The following is a 25,640-nucleotide window of genomic DNA, read 5'->3' as shown; positions in this document are numbered from 1 at the left end:
TTTTTTATTAATATATCTATTGGGTCATAATTCAGCTGGATTTGACAGTGCACAAGAAGGAATTTGCTGTCGAGTTTGATTTAGCGCATTTAATTAAGACGTCTACATGTTTACTAGTTTAGAAGGGCCATGTCCCTATACCACTGAGCCATAAAAACAAACCAATTGAGGGCTCAGTGCAAGGCTGCGTTTCCCTCGGGGACAGTGAACATTGACGCAAAGAGAAAGGGATAAGGAAAGAGTTTTTTGGGGATCTTCCTGACTTTACAAGATAAATCTGTAGTCGGTGGTCATAAAAGGACAGAGGCGCTCTGGTGGGAAAGGAGAAGCCCACTTCAAACCCAGGATGTCATAAACATGCTTGAGGAGAGTAACAAGCCTCAGGAGTGACAAGACAAACGCTCCAAACAGGACGTGCCACACTTATTATGAAGTCACACAATAGAGGCCGTGCACACATATAACCTCCTCCCTGCTGACTGTAGGAAACCGAGCAGTGCTTCTATCGCAGCTGTTCGGTATGTCAACGATAAATTAAAATGGGCGACACATGCTCTTAGTCATAATTCAAAGCTGCTCGAGAAGCTACTAACATTAATACGGCAACAAAATGAGCCAGATAAATAATTCAACAAAGGATACTGTGATGACTTTCGAAGTGTGTTCTACATTAAATGCTTTTATGAGGCTCTCTAGAATACTTGATTCTGATTGGTCAATTACAACAGCCTCAAATATATTTGTATAAATATTGTATATTTTTTCTTGGTCATTTTTATATATTTGGTACAGTAAATTTGGTTTTAAACAAATATTAAAATATTAAAACACTTTACACAATTTTATATTAAAATCTGCCCAATACTAATAAAATGATTTTCATGTTAAAAGCAATAACTGATAAATGCCTGATATTAAAATTCTATACTATATTGTCTAAATAAAAATAATAAATGCTACTAAATGCTAAATTATAATGTACAGTATCAAAAGAAAATAATAATAATAATAATAATAATAATAATAATAATAATAATAACAACAACAACAACAACAACAACAACAATAATAGCGATTTGCTAAAGATTACACTTAATGTTATTAAATTATTCATGCTTTTAAAATTTAACTTTAGGTATGACTTTGATGACCACAGAGGTAATATAAATGTAAAAATAAGGAAAATGAGCATGTACAATTAAATATTCAATACTGGCCAATATACGGACCAGTGTTGCCAAGTCTGTGGTTTTCCCGCGGAATTGGGCTACTTTTACACTGTTGCCGCGGGTTGTTTTTCATGTCCGTGGGTTGAAGCGACCCCAAATAACATATTTAGCCCCTGGAAAGTGAATTTTACCAGGGGAACCCCCACCAAAAACACAGATTTTACCCCCCAGAAACGCGATTCAGCTAGTTTTGACTAGCAATTGGGCAGGTTTTGTTGTGAAAACCTGGCAACCCTGATACAAACCAATACCAATACATTGAAATAAATAAATAGCACTGTCTGCCTATAATCTGATATAGTACGAATATTTTATGCATACTTAATGACATTACATTAGTCTTTACTTAAATAGTTATCTGATTGGATGAGTCACATTTGAAAACAGCAAATAGGCACATACACATTTAAACATTTTGTTAGGCTAATAAACTATTGTCATAAGAACGGTTTATTTTTTTCTTATGATGATTATAAATATATTTGACTATATGTTGAATATTGGCATCTTTATTTATATTGCCGTTGCCTAAATAAGTCACAATTAGGTTGTATTGTAATGATTTTACCTTGGTTTTATAGATTCCCTTAATGTTTTAGTAAGATTCAAACATTTTAAATCAATATACAGTTGCACTTCTCCTTAAACAACAAATCAACTCTGGCTTATTTTCCCCATTTTGTAACTCTGTTGGCACACAACATCACTAGCTGGTTTTCAGCATTCCTATAACTTATTATGCCCTCTCTTTCTCTACTCATCTTGTCATCATTTCCTCTCATCCATGCAATCCCCTCCCCATCCCGCTGTTATTCAGCAGTCACAGCATTGTCTTTGCTTTTCTACTGTCTGTCATTCTTCTTATATCAAAGGTGGGGCCCTGAGTTTTAGGGTCTCATTAATCTTTAGGAGAGGGACAGGGGCCCCTTAATCCACCTCACCCACCCTCTATCTGATCCCCTCAGGCCCCGAGCAAAAGACTCCCCCCCCCCCCAGCCCCCAATCAACACGCACACACTGAACATCCCCTCACAAAACTCCCCTGCAGCCACTGCTCCTGTCCTCCTCCCATCTTATCAAGTTTCAAGGTCTCTGATGTGGACAATACACAGGGCAGAGGCCGACTTTTATAGGTGTGTGTGTAAAGTTAGAAAGATCAAAGCATAAATATATATATATATATATATATATATATATATATATATATATATATATATATATATATATATATATATATATATATATTATATATATATATATTATATATTATATCCGGGTGTGGCATGTTAAGGAATATTCCAGGTTTAATGCAAGTGAAGCTCAGTCAACAACACTTGTGGATTACCAATAAAGTTTAAGTAATTTTTATTCATCCCTTGTTTTCTTAAAAAAAAAAAAAAAAAAAAAAAAAAAAAAAAAAAAGGCACAATGGAAGTGATTGGAGCCAATGTTTGGAGGATTCAAAAGGAGAGATAAGAAGCTTATAATTTTAGAAAAACACTTACATTAAAGGATTAGTTCACTTTCAAATCAAAAATTAGCCCAAGATTTACTCACCCTCAAGCCATCCTAGGTGTATATGGCTTTCTTCTTTCTGATTAACACAATCGGAGTTATATTAAAGGGGACCTATTATGCCCGATTTTACAAGATGTAAAATAAGTCTCTAATGTCCCCAGAGTGTGTATGTGAAGTTTTAGCTCAAAATACCCCACAGATAATTTTTTATAGCATGTTAAAATTGCCACTTTTTGGGGTTAAGCAAAAACACACCATTTCAGTGTGTGCCCTTTAAATGCAAATGAGCTGCTGCGCTCGGCCTAAGAGGGCGGAGCTTCAAGAGCTCATTCTCCGGTGTCAGGATTCAGTCAGGACGCACTATATTGTCAGAAACGGTGAATATATGCTGCATGGAGACAGAACAGGTATAGTTTAGTTCAATTATGGTTATAACTTATATTGTCTTCTTCCACTATATTAGTACAAGCCTGTTGTACCGGACCCCGTTCGATGAGTTTTATAACGTTTATTGTACTTCACACAAAATATGAAGTGTCTGTTTTCACTCTAGAAAATCACTGTAAGAGCTTAATAAAACACAGCGCAAGTGTGCATTAAAATATTACCATAAACTCTCTCTCTCTCTCCCTTGCATTATCATCAACATACACAGTGAATTACATAGAAACACTCATTACAACCAACAGTAAACAAATCTATAAAGACCTTATGCCCTTTCGGGTGGTGCTTAATAAACTGATAAACTTTATCCATATCCGTAAATCAACTCCGATGAACTGTAATAAAGTGCTCTCACCTTCATTACTGCCGTATCCAGTATCACTCTGGAGGCTGTAAGCTGGATCACGAACAGTTTACTGATCTATCCTTGAGTAACAACTTTTTAGCACAACCTCTGTTTTGTATTGTCCCTTTGTATTGACATTCGTTCACAAAGAAGTCCGGTGTGAAATGATTCGTGCAGACAAATGAATTTCGGTAGAATTGAGGGAGCATTTTCTTCAAAAACAAAATTAATCCACCTCCTCTTCAGCAGCTCAGATTTAGGGAGTAAATGGAGAGAGCTATGTGGATTAATCCATCCAGCTACAGAACACCTAAAACGCTTGGGAGACGTTCTCGTCAGTGCAGCAATGACAACTGGCTGTGAACTCACTCAGGGCGGTTCTATGTTAAAACGGCAGTGTCTGTCAACATTCGTGGGCGGGGCCTGTGGCTAAAGTGACATCACACTGTCAGGGATTTGGAAACGGCTTGTTCTGAGACACTGCTTATGATTTATGGGATTAAAAATTTTTTTGGGGGATTTTTATCATTATAGGGTGGTTGTGTACACACACTGCCAACACACATTTATGTCCAAACACCATGCAAAAGTGAATTTTGCATAATAGGTCCCCTTTAATAAACATCCTGACGTATCAGAGCTTTAAAATGGCAGTGAACGGGATCAACGAGTATAAGTTGAAGAAAGTGCATCCATCCAGAGCAAAACATATTCCACACGGCTCTGGGGGGGTTTGTGTAAGAAAAATATCCATATTTAACAAGTTATAAAGTAAAATATCTAGCTTCCGCCAGACAGCCTTCCGTATTCAACTCGTATCAGTTACGATTTTTTTTCGCAAGTTGGATACGGAAGGCATAGGACGTAGCGCAAGCGTTTTGAACTGCGAGAGGTGTAAGTTGAATATTGAAGGCAGTCTGGCGGAAACTAGATATTTTAATTTATTACTTGTTAAATATGGATATTTTTCTTACAAACGCATCGTTTCACTTCAGAAGGCCTTTAATTAACCCCCCGGAGCCGTGTGGAGTACATTTATGATGGACGGATGCACTTTCTTGAGCTTCATACTCGTTGATCCCATTCGCTGCCATTATAAAGCTTGGATGTGTCAGGGTATTTATTAATATAACTCCGACTGTGTTCATCAGAAAAAAGAAAAGCAAATATACCTAGGATGGCTTGAGGGTGAGTAAAGCTTGGGGTAATTTTCATTTTAAAATTAACTAATCCTTTAACTTGTATTGAACCTGGAATATTCCTTTAAACTTACCAAAAAGGACACCAACAAACCTATTTTGGACATCAAATACAAAAAAAAAAAAAAAAAAAAGTGTCTAAACGGTCACAAATAAAGATGCTACACAGCATCCAGGTTTTTTTGTGGTGTTGAAATAAACTAGTGGTTGATCAATCTATATCGGCTGATATTTGGCAAATTTCTCAGCACTGGTCGATAAGCATTTCTGTTTGGCAGATAAGTGTTGGAAATTAACTTTTATTTTGACGTAGGATAGATATATATATATATATATATATATATATATATATATATATATCTCTGCAATATATCGGCCACCTGCTTCTAAGATTGGCATCATCCATCAAAAAATCCTTATCGGTTAAGCACTAGAATAAACTGAAGTAGAGTGAGAGATGTTAGTTAGCTAGTCACTGATAACATGCCATCAGAGACCCTTCAGAACGACACCAGACAACCGAATCAACAAAACAAGAAATGTCTGGTTGCTTTTCAAAGCTGATGAGTAGAAACAGGACACAGTCTGTGCAAAACCTGCTACTAGTCTCGGTCACTGTTCTGAATGTCACGGTTAAAATAGATATTTGAATTTTAAGATGCAAAGCGATTGAAAAGATAACCACCACATGCTACTTTTTAAAATAAGACTAGGCGCACGCTGAAACACTTTCAGGATATCTTGGATACCTTGAATAACACACAACCGTCACCCACAGAAGTCATTTTCACACACTTCATCAGTCAAAAAAAACATCATTAATCATGGCTGAGAGGACCTCCATGACGGACGTTTGGCAAGATCACACTTCTCCCATCCCCCGCCTATTATGAAGTCTCAGCTGACAACCCCACTTACGCACACTAGTAGGTGGTACGGGGGGTTTGATGGTAGACCAACACAAACAGCTCTCCATCTGGTTGAGTTTAAACCCGTGGTATGGGGTTAATAGCCCCGTCAAGCTGTGTCGCTGAGAGCTTAGTCTTAGTCGGATGACGCCGTCAGACCCATCTTTCTGTCACAGTATGCTAATCTGAGACCGGGGACATATGATTCCACTTAACTAAGGGGGCCGTCTCCATGCTAGGTGAAGGTGTCCGATTAAATCGCACATCCTCAAAGAGTGAAGCTAAAGTGGATTTAAATTATTCGTATATAGACTCCTCCTATAAAGACAAGTAGTAGTTCTCTAAAATTAATGTTTGAGATAGGATTAAAAGAGCCCGCCCTACCTCGTTTCTGCATGTACGCAAAGAGATCGTCGAGGAACTCCTTCCGTTTTGGGTCATTGTCCAGTTCATAAAGCTGAAAGGAAAAGTGTGAACAATTAATTAGTTCATTATTGTAAAATCTTTTTAGAACCGTCTTTACATCAACCTTTTTGTAGACATAAAGCTATTGTTATTACTGTTGGACAAGTCTTTGTTTACTTGTTTGATAAAATACAGAATTCATTTAATCAATACAAGGGCTGTCAAACTTCGTTAACATATGCGATTAAATATAGTAGTCAACATTTGTAGTGGATCAAAACCTTTCAAAGTTTCCCTAAAACCTTCTTCTTAGGACAACTTTGATGAACTATTTTGATCCACTTCAAATATTGACTACTGTACATTTATACCAAGGTCTGTCTCAATACTCAATTCAAGATTGGCTGGAAATTGTGCATTAAAACCGTTTAATGCACAAGTAGATCCAGTCAGTATAATCACCGTTCTATATTAATGCACCGTTTTCATTGAAGCACACACACATCACTCACACACAGAAACCTATCAATGCTGCCCTGCAGCTTTTATTAATATAATAGCTTTGTTGCTGAATCGCTACACTATATCTCTCAGCAACAAAGGGGGTAACAACGCTGGTTTTGAAGTAATTCAACTCACAACTTCGTTGTGTAGAGAGACGCTGCACAGACGCAGGTAATTCACACCCACATCTCTCTCTCCCTCTCTCTGGTATCACCCTATCACCCTTTGCAGGCTCCCTAGTACCATTTGGTTTAAATCCAAAATATTGCCAAATAGGCTCTTTTACATTTCACTTTGAAACCAAATCTTCCGCCATCGTCTTGCCAGTCAACTCCCCACTCTTGTAATAAATAAAATCTGACTCCTGCTGCTGGTCTGTGCTGCATGTTCAGTTTTTAATTGTAGTATCTGTTCTCTAACTGGAGGGGGGGGGGGGGGGGGGGGGGGGGGGGGGGGGGGGGGGGGGGGAGGGAATGAAAAACTGACAGCCCTAATCAATAAATAGTAGCTCTTTTACACACTGCTAAGGTTGAACAACCCAGCAAAATTGTGTTAGCATGTCACTGACAAAATGTGTAATGACAAGCTGTGGCTAATAGAAGCAATGTTTACCTTGGCAAAGTCTCTGGAGGCCTCTCCTCGGCTTCTCCCACCATCGCCGTCCTCATTCCAACTTGAATTTCCATTCTACGAGAAAAGAGAGAAAAACAATTAACAAAAAAAAGTGATGGGAGGGGATGACATTGGGGGCCACTGTTTGAAAGGACAAGCTAGAAAATGAGTTATTGGGTGTCGGGAGTCAAGATGCACAAACAGGCTCCTCTCTTCATGTCAGGAAGGTCTTCTTTAGCGCTAACCTTTGAACTCCAAGGGTTTTCCTCAAGCTAACATGAAGGTTAGGGTTAGGAGCTGATGGCTGGGTGACAGTGGACAGAAGATACAGGGAAAGTAGGCAAATTCTGGCTGATAATTATTTTTAATTTTGTCTCCCCAAAAAAAAAAAAAAAAAAAAAAAAATATATATATATATAAAAAATTTATTTTATATAAAACATAATTTATCATTTTTAAAAGCAAAGGTGTTTATTCCTAGCATGCGCTGCAGTTTTGTCATCTGCCGCTTTAAATGCTTGAGCTCTTTAAAGCAGGATGGATTCTGATTGGCTGCCAATGTTTTTATCATTCATGGAAAAAATTGTTCTGAAAGTGTTTCCAACGATATTGTTTCTCTGTGCTTTTGTCGTTATAGTTGTGGTATAAACTCTGCTATTCTTTTATTTATATGGAGAACAATTTTTAGAACTATATCTTATAGTTATAGGTGTGAATGGCCTTAAAGGGTTAGTTCACCCAAAAATGAAAATTCTATCATTAATTACTCATCCTCATGTCGTTCCACACCCGTAAGACCTTCGTTCATCTTCAGAACACAAATTAAGATATTTTTGATAAAATCTGATGGCTCAGTGAGGCCTGCATTGCCAGCAAGATAATTAACACTTTTTTTTAAATGCCCAGAAAGGTACTAAAGACATATTTAAAACAGTTCATGTGACTACAGTGGTTCAACCTTAATGTTATGAAGTGATGAGATTACTTTTTGTGCGCCAAAAATAACAAAATAGCGACTTTATTCAACAATATCTAGTGATGGGCGATTTCAAAACGCTGCTTCATGAAGCTTCGAAGCTTTACAAATCTTTTGTTTCGAATCAGTGGTTCGGGTCGCATATCAAACTGCCAAACTCACATGAACTACTGAAGTTTCAAAACATGACGTAACGAAGCCTCGTTTACTCAAATCATGTGATTTTGGCGCTCTGAACCACTGATTCGAAAAAAGATTTGTAAAGCTTCGAAGCTTCATGAAGCAGTGTTTTGAAATCGCGGATCACTAGATATTGTTGAATAAAGTCACTATTTTGTTATTTTTGGTGCACAAAAAGTATTCTCGTCGCTTCATAATATTAGGGTTGAACCACTGTAGTCACATGAACTGTTTTAAATGTTTTAGTAGCTTTCTGGGCATCTGAAAGTGTTAATTGTCCTGCTGTCAATTGTCCTGCTGTCAATGGAGGCCTCACTGAGCCATCGGATTTTATCACAAAAAAAAAAAAATCTTAATTTGTGTTCTGAAGATGAACAAAGGTATATAAAAATAAAAAATATAATAATAATAGAATAAAAAAAAACAAAACAAACAAAAAAAAAACCCACTAAGACTGAAGAAACAAGTTTGCAAAATAACCAAAATTGACAGATACTAATAAACAAAAATCTGATATACATCTAATATGGACTGATAACGATAAATTTAATTTCCGTAATATCAGCCAATAACCGATGTGTTACAGACACAGTTATATCTCTAGTATTAATATTGATGCAATCTTTTTTGCTCATATGCTTGAAGGCAATCAGTTTTAGTGCCGCATCATCCTTGTTACCCAGAGGCCATGACCACAAAACAGTTATAAAATCTAATAGTCCCTCTGTGCACATGCCCTGTGCTTGATTACAAGTTATCCACTGTGGCTCCAGTATTCATTTACACAAAGTCTGAAAGGAAAAGGCAGAGTGGCAATAAAGCAGTTTACAGGACTCATCCACCGCCCCACTCTTTAATATGCTAAGTGAATCACAGCTGGGGAAGAGAGCGGTCTACAGTCTGACTCTCTTCACGTTTACAGCGCAAACACACCAGCTGGGCCCGAGAGCGGGAACCCGGTAGGGAATCAACTGCGGTGGGCATCCATGCTGTGTGCTATTGTGATGTGTCAAGTGAATGAGCGTCTACTGTATAACCTTGAGGGAATCTGAAAACAACCACTTGTATAATGAATTACATTTTAAAAGGATTACAAGAAATATCAAGCCTCTATGTATTTTATATAAAAGACTGGAGTAATGGCCAATATTTGCATTCTATACAATTTTGTCCAATCTGTAGAGTGTCTACTGTATAACTTCGAGGGGATCTGAAAACAACAAGCACTTTTACACTGAATTCCAATATAAAAAGATTAAGAGAAATCTTAGGCTTTGCAGACCTCAACAAATTTTGTCCGGTGCACATGCCAAGCCAAACGGCGTCGACACGAGATCCAAACGCAAAACATTACCCTACATCGAAGACATTTACGAACTGTGCAAGCTGTTATCAGGCTTACAGGTCAGGCTTTGGCCTTACTAATCATATTAAGGGAGAACTGATTGGATAGTGTCCAAATTAGCTGAGAAGAGAGGAAGCAGATGACCATCTGGGTCACCCGAAGGAAATGACAGCCCCTTCCCCCATATTAATTCAACAGAAACCACTATCCTAGCTGACCATGGCAAATAATTGCTTGGGTAGAAGGAACAAACACATGGTGTTGTCCAGTGTGTTTGTCGCATCTGAATGTGGCAAATAATTACTTGGGCTGAAGGGGCGAACACAAAATTCAACTGTCTCCAAGAACATAAGGCTCTAGCTTATGAAAAACATTTGATTTTAGACAAAAAGAAAAACATTTCCACAGCATGAGTCTTCTAGATAAGTGACATCCTGACAGACGGGCTCAAACGAAGATCTTCTAATGTGAATACAGTCTACCATTGAGAAACTAGTGTGGTGAGAGACACTGAGTCAACAGACAGTAATACTATATCAGAATGGGCTTCCCAAAGTGCTATCAACACCTAGATGGGATTGTTCAACTGAGATGAAACAGGAACCTCCTCTATCAAGCAGACATCTCTGGGTGGTTATGCAAATATACCAGTATGCTGATAGGAATGGGTGGTAATTCCATTTTGCTAAGTTAGAGTTCATGCTGTGAGGGACAATTTAGTCTTTAGCACTCACCATAAGTCAAGATTAAGTTGAGGCACTAAGGTTGTTTGATTTTCTTTCTTAAACGATTCTTTTACAATAGGGTTGGGCGGTATGACTGTAGATTCTGCTATACTGTATATACCAGACTGAACTTCCAGTGTAGACAGGTTAGTTGATTATAATTTTGTTTCGATGCGTCACATGGCATCCAGTTTAAATGTAGGTCGTTCAGAGTTGCTGAATAGAACTGCAACATGAAGGCATATACAACTGATCTGTGGTGTGGTTACACTGAGAAAAAAAAAAAAAAAACCAAGTAAAAATTTACTTAAATTTTTCTTTTGCATGCATATTTTTTTAAGTACATTTTAAATATGGAATTAAGTAACTCTACTTAAGTTAAGTAAAATTAACAGAAAATAAGTAATTTTAACTTGGCCAGTAAAAGGTCGAGTAATTTCTGCTTAGAAGTTTCTTTTGCAATACATTTTACTCAAATAATGTAACACTGAATTAAACCATGCTTTTAAAGTGTATGCTTTACTCAGAAACATCTAAGTAAATAATATGATAGATATTGTGTAGACACCATATCTACATATGAGAATTAACACGGCACCTGAACACACAATGACGGTAACATTCGACGGATCGTTTTTGAGTGTGAAGTGCCATTTTGAACTCCAAATGTCACAAAATGGCAAGTTACATAACCACAAAAGCAATGATAAAACAGTGTAAATACAGCTGGAAAACAGCAAGCAAAAAAAAAAAAAAAAAAAACCTCATTCAAGGCCTTATTCAAGGCCCAGTGCATGATGGGAACACCAGTATCAGAAAAGTTAAGTAGTTTTACTTATTTTTTAATGTTGATATTTATGCTTTAATTTCTACAAGCTTAAATTTGATTACTAATATAGAATTTACTTCGGGGTTTTTTTTTTTTTTTTTTTTTTTTTTTTTTTAATTCTTGCCTGAACTAACTTTTTCCATGTGAAAATTAGTTTTTTCCTGTAGTACTTACTTACAATCTTTTTACAAAAAAAAAAAAAAAAAAAAAAAAAAAAGGCACTCAAATTTCCCAAATAAAAAATAAAACTGAACCAAAACAAAAAAGAAAAATATCAGGTACTTCAAATAAAAAAAAAAAAAAAAAAAAAAAAAAAAATACAAAAGAAATAAAATGAACCAAATAAGTTAAAAATAACAAAAACAGTAGAAAGTCTTTTTTATTATTACTTTGTTGCAAAAATGTAACTATATTATCGCCCAGCTCTTTATATAAAGTTAGATGTCCAAGTATGCACAACTTTATTTGCATACATACATAATACACGTGTAGGGCGATGTATACTATATAGCAAATCTCAATTGCTTGATTGCTTGTATCTTTAACAAAATGTTAACTATATTATCGCCCAGCTCTAATCTGCTGAATGCGACTAAGGCATGAGGATATTGATATTATAAACATTAACATCATGATTTTCTGTAAAGCTGCTTTGAAACAACGTGTATTGTGAAAAGCGCTATATAAATAGATATGACTTGACTCAAATAAAAACAAAAATAAAACTGGAAAAACAAACAGAAACCAAAAGAAATTTCCCCAAAAAAACAAATAAAATAAAAAGACAGCCGTTTAAGTTCCCAAAATAAAAACAAAACTAAAAAGAGAAATAAATGAACTTTTTGTAAATAATTTACAATGATAATTGAATGAAAGAAATAGATCAAAGAAACTTTCTCACTGAACTTATGTCCAAGTGCCACGCGGTCATATGATTATCAACAGTGCTGCAGCTGCTCCATGGGCAACAGCATTAAGCAGCACCATGGGGGACGGCCTGAATCTTTAATCCAAATCAAATAATTGGTTCTCCACTGCCAAAAGTCACAGTATCACTTATTCGGCTCCTTGCTGTGCCAGGAGCAATAGAGGCGGGGGAGGTGGGGGGTGGGGGGGGGGGTAGATTGGGCACTTCTATCCCTGGGAATTTGTAATGGATCCATTAAGAGCAATTCGTGGCTGTACGCCGAACTACGCCAAGTGATATTTCAAGGTGTGCGGCTGGCCAGTATCCCACAGTAAGATGATGTGGGGAAATGTGCAGTCCGTACAAGTGTAAAGTATTGCAATTTGAACATTGAAAACCAAAATGTAAAGTTTACTACAAAAGGAGGCGGGGTAAAAAACCCAAAGCAGCTTTATTAGGCCTTATTGCTGATATGGTCCTTTGAACAATACAAATGGCACACAGTTGACAAGAGTCGAAAGAGAGACAAAAGGCCCAAAGCCAGGGCCTGTAACTGCTTGTCCAAATCCTTGAACATCCTGCAAAGGCCTGAGGCAGGGTTCACATCCATTATCTTTGTCCTGACTGGGTGCTAAATGAGAAAAGAGATTGTCTTTCAAACAAATGGACACAGGTGTGAACATCTTGGTCCACCATGGTCCAATCCCAGTATTCAGCCCTTTGGAAAGTTTGTAAAGAAAGTAACCGAGGGACGCATCCCAGAAGCTTACCTGTCCTCAACGGCGCTTCTACTAACTTTAAGAGTTTAAAAACACCAATAATCCCTCAAGAATGAGATTTGAGGCCTTTCAGGATTAAGAACATGATGATATTTGCGTTCACTGTTTATAATACCTCTGCAAAACACATTCATTGACTTAGTCAAATGGAACAAATAACATGATCCCAAAACTATAAACGCAGCCCACTTTTTCCAAAGAAGTTATTTGAAAAAAAAAAAAAAAAAAAAAAATATTGTAGAGAAAGGTAACCTACATTGATGACACAAAAACCTTAGTTTTAACCCCGCTGGGAACGATTTTAAACAAAAACATCTGTTCCAGTCTGACAAAAAAACAAAAAAAAACAAAAAAAAAAACACACCACTTTCTACGAAGGTATGCATTTCTTTAGCACTTCCTAGGTGTGCTTGAAATTCCACATTCTAGTGACACTGATAAATAGATACTGTGTGATGATAAAGCCTTAAGCTGCTTTTGCTAGAACGAAAGCGGCGAAAATCTCTGGCGAGTTGGGACTTGATTTGAGGGGGGGTTGGGGACAAACATTCTACCCTTGTTAAGAGGGAAAGGAAATGGACGGACAAATAAGAAAACACCCCCTCCCTTCACCATATACCTTTCTGGTTGATTACCATTCCCCCCGCCATTACTTGCTTCTGTTACATTTGGTGAAATGGACTAGAAACGGTCACAAATCATAGGACGGCTGCGACAAAGACACTCCCTCTATTCTCTCTTTATGCACAGGCCCCTAATGGGAATTCTCACCATTTGAAGAAAAGAAACTCTAATTCCACTTGGAATGTTTCCTCTGGGTGGGGCTGGACAAACTAGACGCAGACACCAGCCCCTCACTACACTCACATTCTTGCCTCTGGCCTTTAAAGATTTTTACTATCAAATGCCTCCTATTCAAGGGTTAGAGTTACCACCCTACCAGATAGTTCTCACTGGAACGGGAAGGGTGAAACGGCAGAGCTATAAAAACATCCATTTGACAGCTTGCGACTCAAATAAACCACGTTTTATCACGGAATCTGGCTGATATTCTTGAGGGCAAAGACTATTGCTAATTGAATCATCACTGATCTATTGCACAGATGGGCTGCACTTCAAGCTGACGCCAGCGATCATGTCAACATAGGACCCAGGAGGGCCGTCCAACTGAAACTTCTCCATCAAGATGGACCACCAAGCACCGTCAAAGCTACCAGAGAAAGATTGGCAGACCTCGAGAGCGCATTAACGCCCGTAACGCGTTAGAGAAATAAGCTACGCCGTGCTAATAATGTACACCAGATGTCGTGCTAACATTTGGAGGGAATGTACAAGTGTGAGGCCATCAGGTCATTGATAATTTATACGTAAAATCATTCCACTGCGACAGCAAACCCTGATATAATAAGAATTGATTGCAACCGGCTGGGTTGTATTGCTGGCATGGGGGTGAAATGTTGTCAAGGTGACGCTGACAGTTAAATAATGCAACAGAGTTCGACAAACAAGATTGTCCCCCAAACCCAAGGACAAATTTCCTGTTGTTCGCTTAGAAACGCGCTTTTGGGGGAAGGGAGAACGTCAAGAGTATGCAATCTAAAGGACTGTTCTCTTTTTGTTTATCTGTACACATCACATTTACCATAGCAACCGCAAAGAAAACAATGTCTCCCAGTCCATGTTGGGTAGCGAAAACGCAACTGGAAGCTTCAAAGTAAGATCTGAAGTGAATATTTTGGCCCCTAAAATAATAAACAGGTACTTGGTTAAAAGATTTTGCTAATTGCTGCCATATATTTCTCCTGACAAACGCAGAATCAAAGTAGCGGGGGTGTTTCTATTGACCCGATGCCTTTGATATGGTCATCATACTCGCCAAATGGGAGGCCGTAACTCAAGGCACATGCGCGCTTCGACATCAACTGAGCCTGATTAAAACTCCATTAATCACCCAAGATTACCATGCCGAGCTGCCTAAAAGGGGCATTGTGTCAGCTACCGCTAAAAACGCTAGGTTTAAAGGGCGCCGAGCTATCTGGACTAGCCTCAGCCATGTGTTCAATGAAAAGTTTAATGGCAGCCATTTCACCCCCTCACTGACTTGGAGATGATTTATTGAATTCAATGCTAGTAAACCTGAAAAACAAATCAGCAGAAAACAAAGCACAGGAAGTAGAAATAACGATAGTAACATCCAAGAGCGTTCCTGAAAAAGTCCTTCCCCTTGGAGATATTAAACAAACTGGCATGAACTTCCTATATCTACAAACTGCCAATTAATTCCCCCGTTTGCTAAGATTGTGAGTAACTGCCAACTTTGCACCCGACTACTGCGATTTTATTAAAGGTGTTTACTGTTTGACTAAGGCTTATCCATTTAAGTGTGAAAAGCTTCAAAAAGACAACCCCCACCCTCATTTAAAAATGCCATTTGTGGCATCTGTTCTCTTTTGTGTAGTCAGTGCCATCAAACCAGTCTCTTCACATCCCCCCCACCATGCAATCTGATACTGTTACCACAGAGAGCATCATTAAATACTAAAGGACAGAAATAAAGACGGGTGGGACCAAAAAAAAGGGGGGTGGGGGGATTGAAGCCCCTCAAGCTCTAAAACAGTCCTTATTAAATAAGTCTGTTTTGCTCTTTTTTTGTGCACTAAAATTCGACCAAAAACACTAATGTCTGGGTCATCTCAAAAACGAACTTATACTTAATTATTAGAATATATACACACACTTAAACTTAGAGACTATGGCCACATGTAGGGTCAATACACTTTAAAAAAAATTGTTGTTTCAACATAAAAAAGTAAGTGTTCGCGCTGCCATAAAATTTTAAGTTTAGTCAACTTGAAATGTGAAGTTGTACTAAGTGTCAACTTGGTTATTTGAGTTGACTAAACAAAATTTTAAGGCAGCATGAAGACTTTAAGTTTAAAACAACTTTTTTTTTTTTTTTTTTTTTTTTTTACAGTGTAATTACTTTAGGAAAATCAAGCACATTTTACCCCCTAATTCTCATTTGACATTTTCCACTATTTTTATTGATGGTTCTCATTACCACAATGCAGTATTTTTTTGTGTTTTTTAATTAGCATTTATTAAGGGCATTATAACATTTTTTATTTAATTTAATATGTTTTGTTTACATTACGGTAATGAATATACAAAAACAAGATTTTGTTTTGCATTACGGTAATAACAATTTAAGAGAACTGCTTCATTTTATTAGAAACAATGTAGTAATGCAGAAAATCTTAATGGTTGCTAAAAGAGCCTTTATTAAAGGGTTAGTTCACCCAAAAATGAAAATTATGTCATTTATTACTCACCCTCATGTCGTTCTACACCCGTAAGACCTTCGTTCATCTTCGGAACACAAATTAAGATATTTTTGATGAAATACAATGGAGGCCTCACTGAGCCATCGGATTTCATCAAAAATATCTTAATTTGTGTTCCGAAGATGGTCTTATGGGTGTAGAACAACATGAGGGTGAGTAATTAATGACAGAATTTTCATTTTTGGGTGAACTAACCCTTTAAAGCAAAATATAATTAATCTCCTATATGCTATCTTTTGATTTTGAAGTGACCTGGACATTTTCTTAACAGATTTCTTTGTGAAAACCCCACCTTTAAAAACGCACTAAACATTAAGTGACTCTATAAAGCTCATTCACTAAACCCTTCCCTCTTAGTAATGAGGTATAAGTCCAACCATCAGCCTTTTCAGAGCACTGAATCTCCTATTGTTTTCTATACACGTGGACAAGCCTATATTTGAAAAGCAGTATACAAGCCCTCAGACCACTACCCTCTATAAATACATATATCATGACATGGGTGTGATGAAAACATCACAGACCTGCCTGTCAACACACAACCTTCCCAACAATCACCATAGTTTTACCAACTTGTGCTTGTTGTTACTGATCTACTGCAAATAAAACCGCTTTGAACGCAAGTAACAGTCAATAAAACCATGTTGGATGTTTTGAGTAAAAACACACGGTCATAACATCAAAGATAGCAACAATTGCAGAATTAAAATGGATACACTATTAAATGTCGCTTTGGGGGTTTCGATATATATACACACACACTGTGTTATTCAACAGTCTAATAAAGTAGAGTAAATGGCATTTGATTGAAAGCATGCAAATATCAAGGGCTCAAGGAAGCCATAAGAGTGAGCGTATGAAATTAGAGCAATCCATTTTTCCCTGATTGATCGATCACTCAAGCGCAGCTGAGCAAACAAAGAGCTCAGACCTGAGGCCACTAAAATGGATGACAGCACTACAGGGAAATGTCTCACTCCACATTAAAACCACAGAGACGGTCTTTTGAAAGATGGCTTCATCCTATCATGATTGACGCAAGCGCTTTAAAAGCATGTTTATGAAAATTACATCACACAAACATAAAAATTCCAAAGTCGTCTCATGTAGTTCTGGAACACAAAAGGATATTGTGAAGATATTTCCAATGTCCAGCTTTGGACCCCAAAGTATGGACAAAAAGACATTTCTCAAAATACCTTCTCATGTGTTCATACAGGTTTGGAACAACATGAGGGTGAGTAAACGATGGCCCCATTTCTTTTTCCCGGATGAATAATCTCTTTAAATGCACTTATTTAAGAGTCCAACATGCAATTGTCCAGTTTAGAAGACCTAAATCCTGCAAAATCTACACGTGTAAACTGTCAGGGCAGCTCTCCAACAGCACACGCCTGTAACATTCTGCCTCTTGTATTGCAACTTGACAGCATGCCTCTCTGGTCACAGGCCAAGACAGCATTACTGCCAAGAGCTTGTTCTCAAGAAACACCAGCGGTAGGGGGAATGACAGAGGAAAGTGAGACGGCAAGAAGAGAGAGAGAATGAAAGCGCTCTCCTGTTGGGCCGCCTGCCAGAACGCCACACTTCAGGGATATCCAGGGACAAAAGCCTTATGTCAGGACAGAATTCCCTAAAGACTCAGGATGAACAAACGGAGAAATTAACTGACAGAGTCGTAGGACCATGTCTGAGGGTACAGCTTGGCTCACAGCAGGACACTATTGAAGATAAGGGAAGAGGACGACAATAGCTTCTGAAAGAAGTAGAACGCAACAAGAGAAAAAAAACAGAGGCACAATTTCTTTTGTACACTTTTGGGATAATGCCTGTTACTTTTGCGTTCGAGAAAACTGGAATTGGAGTTTTATCCCCCAATTCTCATTACCATTTCTATTATTTTCAACAATGATACTTGGAAATTTATTTTAACTTACATTTTTATTAGGAATGCACGATATATCGACCACCATATCGGTATCGGCCGATATATGTTCATTTTAATGTCATCGTTATCGGCCCAATAAGAAAATTTGGCCGATATATTTAAGTCGATAAATAAGGGATTATTTCCTTCAACTGAGACATTCACCATGATTGGTTTTGAATTGCTTGAAATATGATTGGAAAATACATGTGCAGCACATGTCTGTTATATGGACTACATAAAATTAATAAATGAGAACATTATAATTGTGTGCTTGGAAAACGGCTTTTAATGGTCAAACTTTTGTCTTTGTAATCTCAAAAATTATATCTAATATTATAATCTAATTTGGATTTAGACTCATCGGCCATTATATATTGTTTATCGGCTTTCAAATATAAAGAATTATCGGTTATCTGTCAATTTTCATATCGGCGCATCCCTACATTTTAATAATATTAGCATTAAAAGGGCAATATAACATACTACCAATTGTTTATATATTGATTTAATAACATTATTTTTTTCTATACATTATGGCAATGAAAATGCGAAAACAAGAATTCTTTTTGCATTATGGTGATGAGAATTTATGGGAAATTGTGCTCAATTTAAGTAATTAATGTCAAAATGCAGAAAATCTTAAATGGTTGCAAAAATAGACATCTTTATCTTAAAACAAACCCCCGCAAAAAAAAAAAAAAAAAAATCTAATTTCCTTTTCTTGACCTATTTTGTGAAAATCTCCCCCCTAAATTACACTCAGTGTTGTATGAAGTGACACTACAATCTTTCACTAAACCCTTCCCTCTAATTAATGAGGTACAAGTCCACCCAAATTCTTTTGTACACTTTTAGGAGAACACGTATTCCTGTTGTGCTCAAGAAAACTTGATGAAATGTCCTATTCAGAGCCGAAAACATTTCAGTAATCTAAGATGAGTCAATTTCACAGTTTTTGAACATGTAAAGACTCTTTACAATTCATCTTATGATCTGACACTCCTCAAATCATGCAGTGCTGAATGAAAATATGCTGTATTGCTGCTTTTGTAGGTCAATGGTGATAAAGTCAGAGAAAACACAATGCTCGCAAATGCCTAACATACAGAAAAACCTCGGAGATTAATGACAAGAGATAGAATATATACACAAACCTGTTTGAATGAGTCATCGAGGCTCCAATCGCCCAGTCCATTTGCTGTGTTGAATGATTGTTGGTCGGTGAGGGAGTCTTCGGGTTCATCTTTCACCTTAGTGGTCGGTGACAGGGCACGTTTTTTAGCAGCGGAGGGTGAGGCGGCGTAGACAGGGTATGGATACGGAGGGACTCCAACAGCCGCTTGCTGAAGCGCAAGGCTTTGCTTCCTGAGGAACTCCAAGCCTTCACTTTCCTCTTCTTCGCTACCGTCTTCTCCATCCATCATCTCATCATCGTCATCTTCGTCCCCCTCGGACCCTCTTCCCCTGTCCATTTCATCAGTAGCGTCCTCTTCGTGTACTAGGTCAGAGCCGGGTTTCATGGGCCCCCTGGCAGCTGGAGGCCCCTGGCCGCCTTTCAGCGCTCTGTCTCTGGAGTTTTTGCTGTAAAAATCAGGGGTTAATGGGGCACCCTGGGCCCTGGCAGAGGCCATGATGGCTTGCTGTGCAGCCAGCTGCTGGGCGTACAGAATGTGGGCTTCCCTGAATTGTCTCTCCTTGCGCTCCATCTCCAGTTTAGCTTGTTGTTGTCTTTGGAGCTGCTCCATAACTGCCTCCAGTTTGACACCAGCCGCACTTCCAAAAGCCGCCTGGGAAAAAGCACTAGCCAGACTGCTGTCCTGAGACAAGCTGGGCTGGATTGCGGACAGAAGAAAATAAGCTAATTAATTAATTATGTATACAAGTTCTTTAATTTTTCACAATTTTTTTTTAATAAATTAAATATTTTAACATAAAAAGTACAACATACTCTACTAAAACAGCAGTTCAATATAATTAACAATCAAAATTTCACTTAAATATATTAAAATAATCATCTGAATAACTCACTTTCAAAAGTTACGCTTTTTTGAAACTCACGCCACACAACAACTAACGTGTAAACAATCAGTCTACGTTTTTTTGCAAACTGAATTATTTTAATTCGAATTAACAGCATTTGCTTAATATCAAAAACGTTACAGTTCGAATTAAGGACAAAAAACGCGCATTAAGAACTGTAAACAAAGTGGTTAATGAGTTTGATTCGAATTAAATTCGAATAGAACACAAAAACGCGTCAACAAATTAGCACAAACGACAATTCTAAGGAATTCTAACTCATGTAATTTAAATGGAAAACAAATACGGGTAAGCAAATCTTCACAACGAACGAACTAGGCCAGGATAGCATTCGAATTAAATTCACAAGAATTTTAATTAGCATTAACAGTATTTATATGTCACAAAAGGATTAAAGTCGCATTCCGCAGCTCGCTTATTGCCCAGTAGGCCAACCTACCTTTGACCCCCCCAATAGAGGCGACCAGTCTGGATTGTAGAACGACCGGATGTCCGGCCAAAACAGCGTATTGCTTTACACTTCGTTAAATATTTAATATTTATTCAAATCCAGTCGAGATATGCTTTTACTTTACAACTAATTAAAGCCTAGTTTGATAAGTGCGCGCGGTTACAGAAGATATTCAGATCACAGTCGAATCATGGCTGCCCAAAAGTATGGCGCTCTTCCAAAAACAATTAAGCTATTAAAAGAGAGAACGAACACACGACGCAACAAAGTATCGCGTCCTAACGGAAACAAACTGAGATATCTTGGACTTTTCGAATTCGGCAGCGCGCGAACTGGAACTTTAAAAACAAATAAACAGCACGAGTTGTAACATCAAAAAAAATCCTGAAATCATGACGTGTACAATGTAGATTTTCACTACATATAATAGCTTGATAACTCACACGGAGGTAATCAGAATAAATATTGATTAATTGCGACCATTTTAGAACATTTTAAATGTAGATACAATATTTTATACGCTCGAGATCTGCTGATGAAATATTACAGTAGCTTATCAATACATTCAACAGGGCTCTGTGCCAACAGGACGGAACTCACCACTTGCGCTTTGCTGCTACTGGAATTGTCCACCATCACTCTTTTCCTAGATAAACCACCGTGTGTGTTTTGCTCAGCGCACCGAGTACGTGTGCATCCACCCGGACGTTTAATATCCCCTCTGATAAAACGGTAATAAAACTCTCGGTGTTTGCAGAGGGAGGAAAAAAAACACTTGGGGCCAGCCAAAGGGGAAACGCCTGACCTCACCTCCCGAACTGCGAGCTCAGGGACTCCCACAGTCCCCTCGACTTTTCCTCCTCCAGCCGGAGCCAATCCCCCCGCACATTAACGCACATTTAAATCCCGCCCCACTGGCTGACTCGTGCAACAAGTTACTATGTTCTTACGTTTCCCCTTTGCAAGCAGCAAAGTAAAATATTTATAGCACAAAAACCGATAGGACTTAACATATTACACTTACGTGGCTATTTCATGGATCTAATATTAGACTTTCATTTCTCATTTTAGACGCGAAATTCTGACCCCACATTAGCACATTATATTTATAGCAGACTTAAAATGAACAATGAAAAAAAAAAAAAAAAAAAAAGGTTTTTTACCCAAAATCCCCAAAAAGTATACATCAAAACTTTTGAGTGTAATTTTTACTTTGATATATGATTTAAGTTGAAAGCATACCTGCTGCGCCCCCTAGTGATTCAAAAATGCTATAACGTTTACTATATAGCTGGTGTCAGGCAGAAAAACAAAAACTGTTAACAAACCATTTTATTTTTAAAGTAAGCGCGGACGCGTTAATTTTTTTACCTCGAATATGTGCGAGACTTCCGGTCTCAGTTATTTTAACTGTCCGTTATGCTGTTTGAGGTTACAAATTAATGTTTATCATATTAATTATCGTCGTATAATTATAAACACTGTTTTGTAACGCAAATGGTTTTACCGTTCACATCGCTTTGTTATTCTTCTAGTTATTAGCAGCTAATGAAGTGGAAGTCGCGCACATTCACAGGAAATAGTTCGCTTTTCATTCAATTCCAAATACACAAAATATTGTAGGTTCTCTAAACATTTAACAGAGACTTCCTCATTGAAAAATAATGTGGATAGATTTTCACTTTTGTGATTATAACGATTTAAAGAAACAAAAACAAAACTTCCCAGGTGAAAAAATACTAGTTATTTATAACACTATAGTTTTTGAACCATACTAAATTAATTTGTTGTGGTAATTCTATAGTTGCTGTGGTAACATAACCATAGTAATATAAACAAATTACTTTACCCAATACTGTACTTAGTTTTCTACAACTTTAGGGTATATTATACTACAATATACACTACAGTTTACTGTATTAAAAACTAAAGTACACTACAGTTTATCAGTTCACTATAGTTAATACTACAGTATGATGTAGCATTCATTAGCAAAGTGTTGTAAATACTGTAATATATATGTACAGTATCCTACTATAGTATGGTTCAAAAACACTATAGTATTTACTATAAATTACCATAGTATTTTTTCACCAGTAAGCAGTTAATACAACAAATCTGAGGCATCAGATACAACACAACAAGATTGAGTAAAGATATATCTCCCTTTATTAGGTCCATCAATATTTTACAAGCAAAAGAACATAATAAAGGCCAGTTAAATATAACACAAACACCATGACATGAGGCAAAGACTTCAAGTACTGTGGTCTTCTCGGTCCAGACAAGAGCAGCAGTCCTCTGGAAGACTGCAGGTAAAAAGTGAAGATACAACGGAAATCATGTTAAAAAACAAATAAGGAAACACAAATAAGGAAAAACAATACATCATGCACGTTAATACTCACCACAATCGCAGACATCTATACTTTGTCAATGCCAAGTTCCTCAGGTGTAGGGATACCAAGCTCACTGAGGGTAGGCTGCAGCTCTTGGATAAGGTAGGGGTAGATTTCTTTGTGTGGGCCAGCTTTGTCCTGTGTAAAAAAAAGAGAAAAAATAAAGAGTATGAGTAAAATTTAAATTAAATTTGTAAAATAATTCTTATTTTTTAAATAAAAAAAATATGCTTTTTTATTATTCATTTTCAGAAAAATCAAGTTAAATGCAGCTTCAAGAAATTAAAGGTATAGTTCAGCAGAACAAAGAAATTCATACAGGTTTGGAACTACTTAAGGATGAGTAAATGATGACAGAATTTTCATTTTTGGGTGAACGATCCCTTGAAGTGAATAATGTTGCTGTGGTGGTGTATTCTGCAGTTGCACAGAGAGATTTAATGACCTTGACTGCCTCAAGAATGCGGATGGCACTGGCTAAATCGTCTAGCCTTCGACAGGCTCTCAGTGCTGCCTCCAGGATCTTTGGCTCAGGTACCAAGTCGTAACCGATCAAAGTGTTCATTCCTGAAGCAAAACAAAAGACGACACACATTTACTCCACAGACACCAGATGGGTGTCATTCTGTTGAAATTGTCTTCCTTGATGCAAGAGCAAACACTTCCTTGTTCCAAAAACTTTTTAGGTTAAAGATAAACAGACGGTCATAAATTTGATTCCAACGGATTAAACTAAACCAGCTTTACAGGTTATGAATCATAAAAAAGCAAACAAAAACTACAGGCTGTGACAATATAGATTCATCTGTAATGATTAATGACGGAAACCTACTTGTATAATGGCGTATTATAGTTACAGGGTGATATTTCAGAACATGCTAAAAGGAGATATATATATATATATATAGGGAAAAATGGGGAGCATTATATATCTCATTTTGCTGAGATATTGCTTGCTACGGAATTCACTTTCTGAAACATAGCAATCTTAAAGAGCAGCATTCAAGTCAACATATGGCCATTAAAATAAATTTATGAGAGTAAATTCTTGCTTTACAAGCTCAGCAGTCGAATGCACAGCTGCTGATTCAATAACAAGGTCAAAGCGCCACCGTCACACACCTTTCCTCAGCTCCCAAGCATCGATGTCTGGCTTGTTGAAGTAAGTGACCCAGCGGGCATCAAACTCTTCATCTGTCTCCTGTTTGCCATGGGAATAAGAACGAGCAGCTATCGAAGCTGTGAAAGTAAAAGAGAAGAGACGATCAGAAGAGACTTGATTCACTTTATCAGACTAAATAAGTTAGAGAATGACATCAAGACGATAAAAAACGCTGCCGTCTTGGTCAAAGTACTTCCGGGTAGTATTGTGTAATTTTGTCTATGATTCAATGATTGCGAACAACTCTTAATAGTGCAGTGATATTTGACATACAGGCCTTGTTCCAGTTGGAACTGGTCCAGTGCTCGTTTGACCTATGTTTGAGTGTTACCTTGTCCGATGGGTCAGTATGATTTGAGCTAACTCCTAACTGTCTGCTAAAGAAGGTCATACGTTCAACTGATATCCTAAAATGAGATGTGTAATATAAAACATGCAAACTAGATGTTGTATGATCATGATGTGCTCTATATTATAATTATACTATAGCTGCATCTATTATGATCTGGGATGTGGGTTCGCATAGAGGTCAGTGTATTGTAGCTAACGGAAATTGCATTCATGTAAGGTGAATTATGCGTATTCTTCATCTTTAGATGCAACCCCATGTCGCACGTAGACATTGACCATATGATTATAGATTATATGGCTATATGAAACTACTCCAAAGCAAAAAGTATAAACCACACAGCCTGTTTGCTAAGCTAAATATGCAGAAAACCTTAGTAGTTACCTATTATACTTGCTGTTTCAATGAAAGCTCAGAATAATGTGTCAAAACTGGGATGCTTTCAGTTTGAGTGTCACGTTTCCTTTTCGCGGTGGGCCGAAGCCTCACTTTAGTGGGTCATTACAAGGACACTGTGAGAAAACATCTAGAGAACTTAATAAATGACAGGGAAAATGCGACTATGAAATGGAAATACTTTATTAAAGCGATAAATGAGCGCGTGATAATAACCTCTAAAAGGTATAACCTCTCAAGGAAGACACCGGTGCCCTGCTTCGGTTAGCTTATGTGCTAAGCTACGTTCAAGGTGTTTCCGTTAACTCTGCTTCTTATTGTCGTTTTTTCTATTAGTAATTTCATAAGTAATACAGTAAAATCTGTATTTACCTGTATATTGTGGCCGTGACCTTGTTAAACTCCGAGCACCGGAGACTGAGAGTCGAAGGGCGGCTCTGAACATAGTGCGGCTCACCGGGCTCAAGCGCTGCTTGGACTTGAAGAACGATTCGGGCTCGCGCTGCTGAGGAGGCTAGTTTAGATAGCCGACCTGCTAACACGCGACTGTCTCGTGACTGCGCATGCGCACTTGTTTGGCAATAAAGCAGTATTTGGACTCTGTTCATGGTAATGTATAGTGAGGGGGTTTGCTAAAGAAGATGATAAAAAAGCATGAAGGAC

The 25,640-nt window shown here is 37.6% G+C and overlaps 2 protein-coding genes across 3 annotated transcripts in view; both read right to left on the bottom strand.

Annotated features, from left to right (window-relative positions):
- arid3b (AT rich interactive domain 3B (BRIGHT-like)) overlaps nucleotides 1-21,923 on the bottom strand; it is a 32,972-nt gene extending 11,049 nt beyond the window's left edge. Inside the window, exons 1-4 of one of the 2 annotated variants that reach the window (XM_051884802.1) lie at nucleotides 21,272-21,923; nucleotides 19,335-20,012; nucleotides 7,166-7,240; nucleotides 6,029-6,101 (exon numbers count right to left, since the gene is read on the bottom strand). In XM_051884802.1, coding sequence (XP_051740762.1) covers nucleotides 6,029-6,101; nucleotides 7,166-7,240; nucleotides 19,335-20,012; nucleotides 21,272-21,307 — 862 coding nt within the window. In that variant the 5' untranslated portion in view covers nucleotides 21,308-21,923. Of the gene's footprint in view, nucleotides 1-6,028; nucleotides 6,102-7,165; nucleotides 7,241-19,334; nucleotides 20,013-20,659; nucleotides 20,972-21,271 lie in introns of those variants that run through there. The other variant, XM_051884803.1, reaches the window with a different exon arrangement.
- Nucleotides 21,924-22,822: 899 nt separating this feature from the next.
- LOC127507352 (cytochrome c oxidase subunit 5A, mitochondrial) lies at nucleotides 22,823-25,564 on the bottom strand. The gene is made up of 5 exons (XM_051884392.1): nucleotides 25,350-25,564; nucleotides 24,193-24,309; nucleotides 23,516-23,637; nucleotides 23,080-23,208; nucleotides 22,823-22,980 (listed from the first exon to the last, which is right to left on the bottom strand). The coding sequence occupies exons 1-4, from the start codon at nucleotides 25,420-25,422 to the stop codon at nucleotides 23,095-23,097; spliced, it is 426 nt and encodes a 141-aa protein (XP_051740352.1). The 5' UTR covers nucleotides 25,423-25,564; the 3' UTR covers nucleotides 22,823-22,980; nucleotides 23,080-23,094.
- Nucleotides 25,565-25,640: the final 76 nt, after the last annotated feature.

Source organism: Ctenopharyngodon idella, chromosome 24, assembly GCF_019924925.1.
Source record: "Ctenopharyngodon idella isolate HZGC_01 chromosome 24, HZGC01, whole genome shotgun sequence".
In the NCBI taxonomy this organism is placed as follows: domain Eukaryota; kingdom Metazoa; phylum Chordata; class Actinopteri; order Cypriniformes; family Xenocyprididae; genus Ctenopharyngodon; species Ctenopharyngodon idella.
Note: the sequence above shows the minus strand (reverse complement) of the source record. Positions and strands in the feature narration are given on the sequence as shown.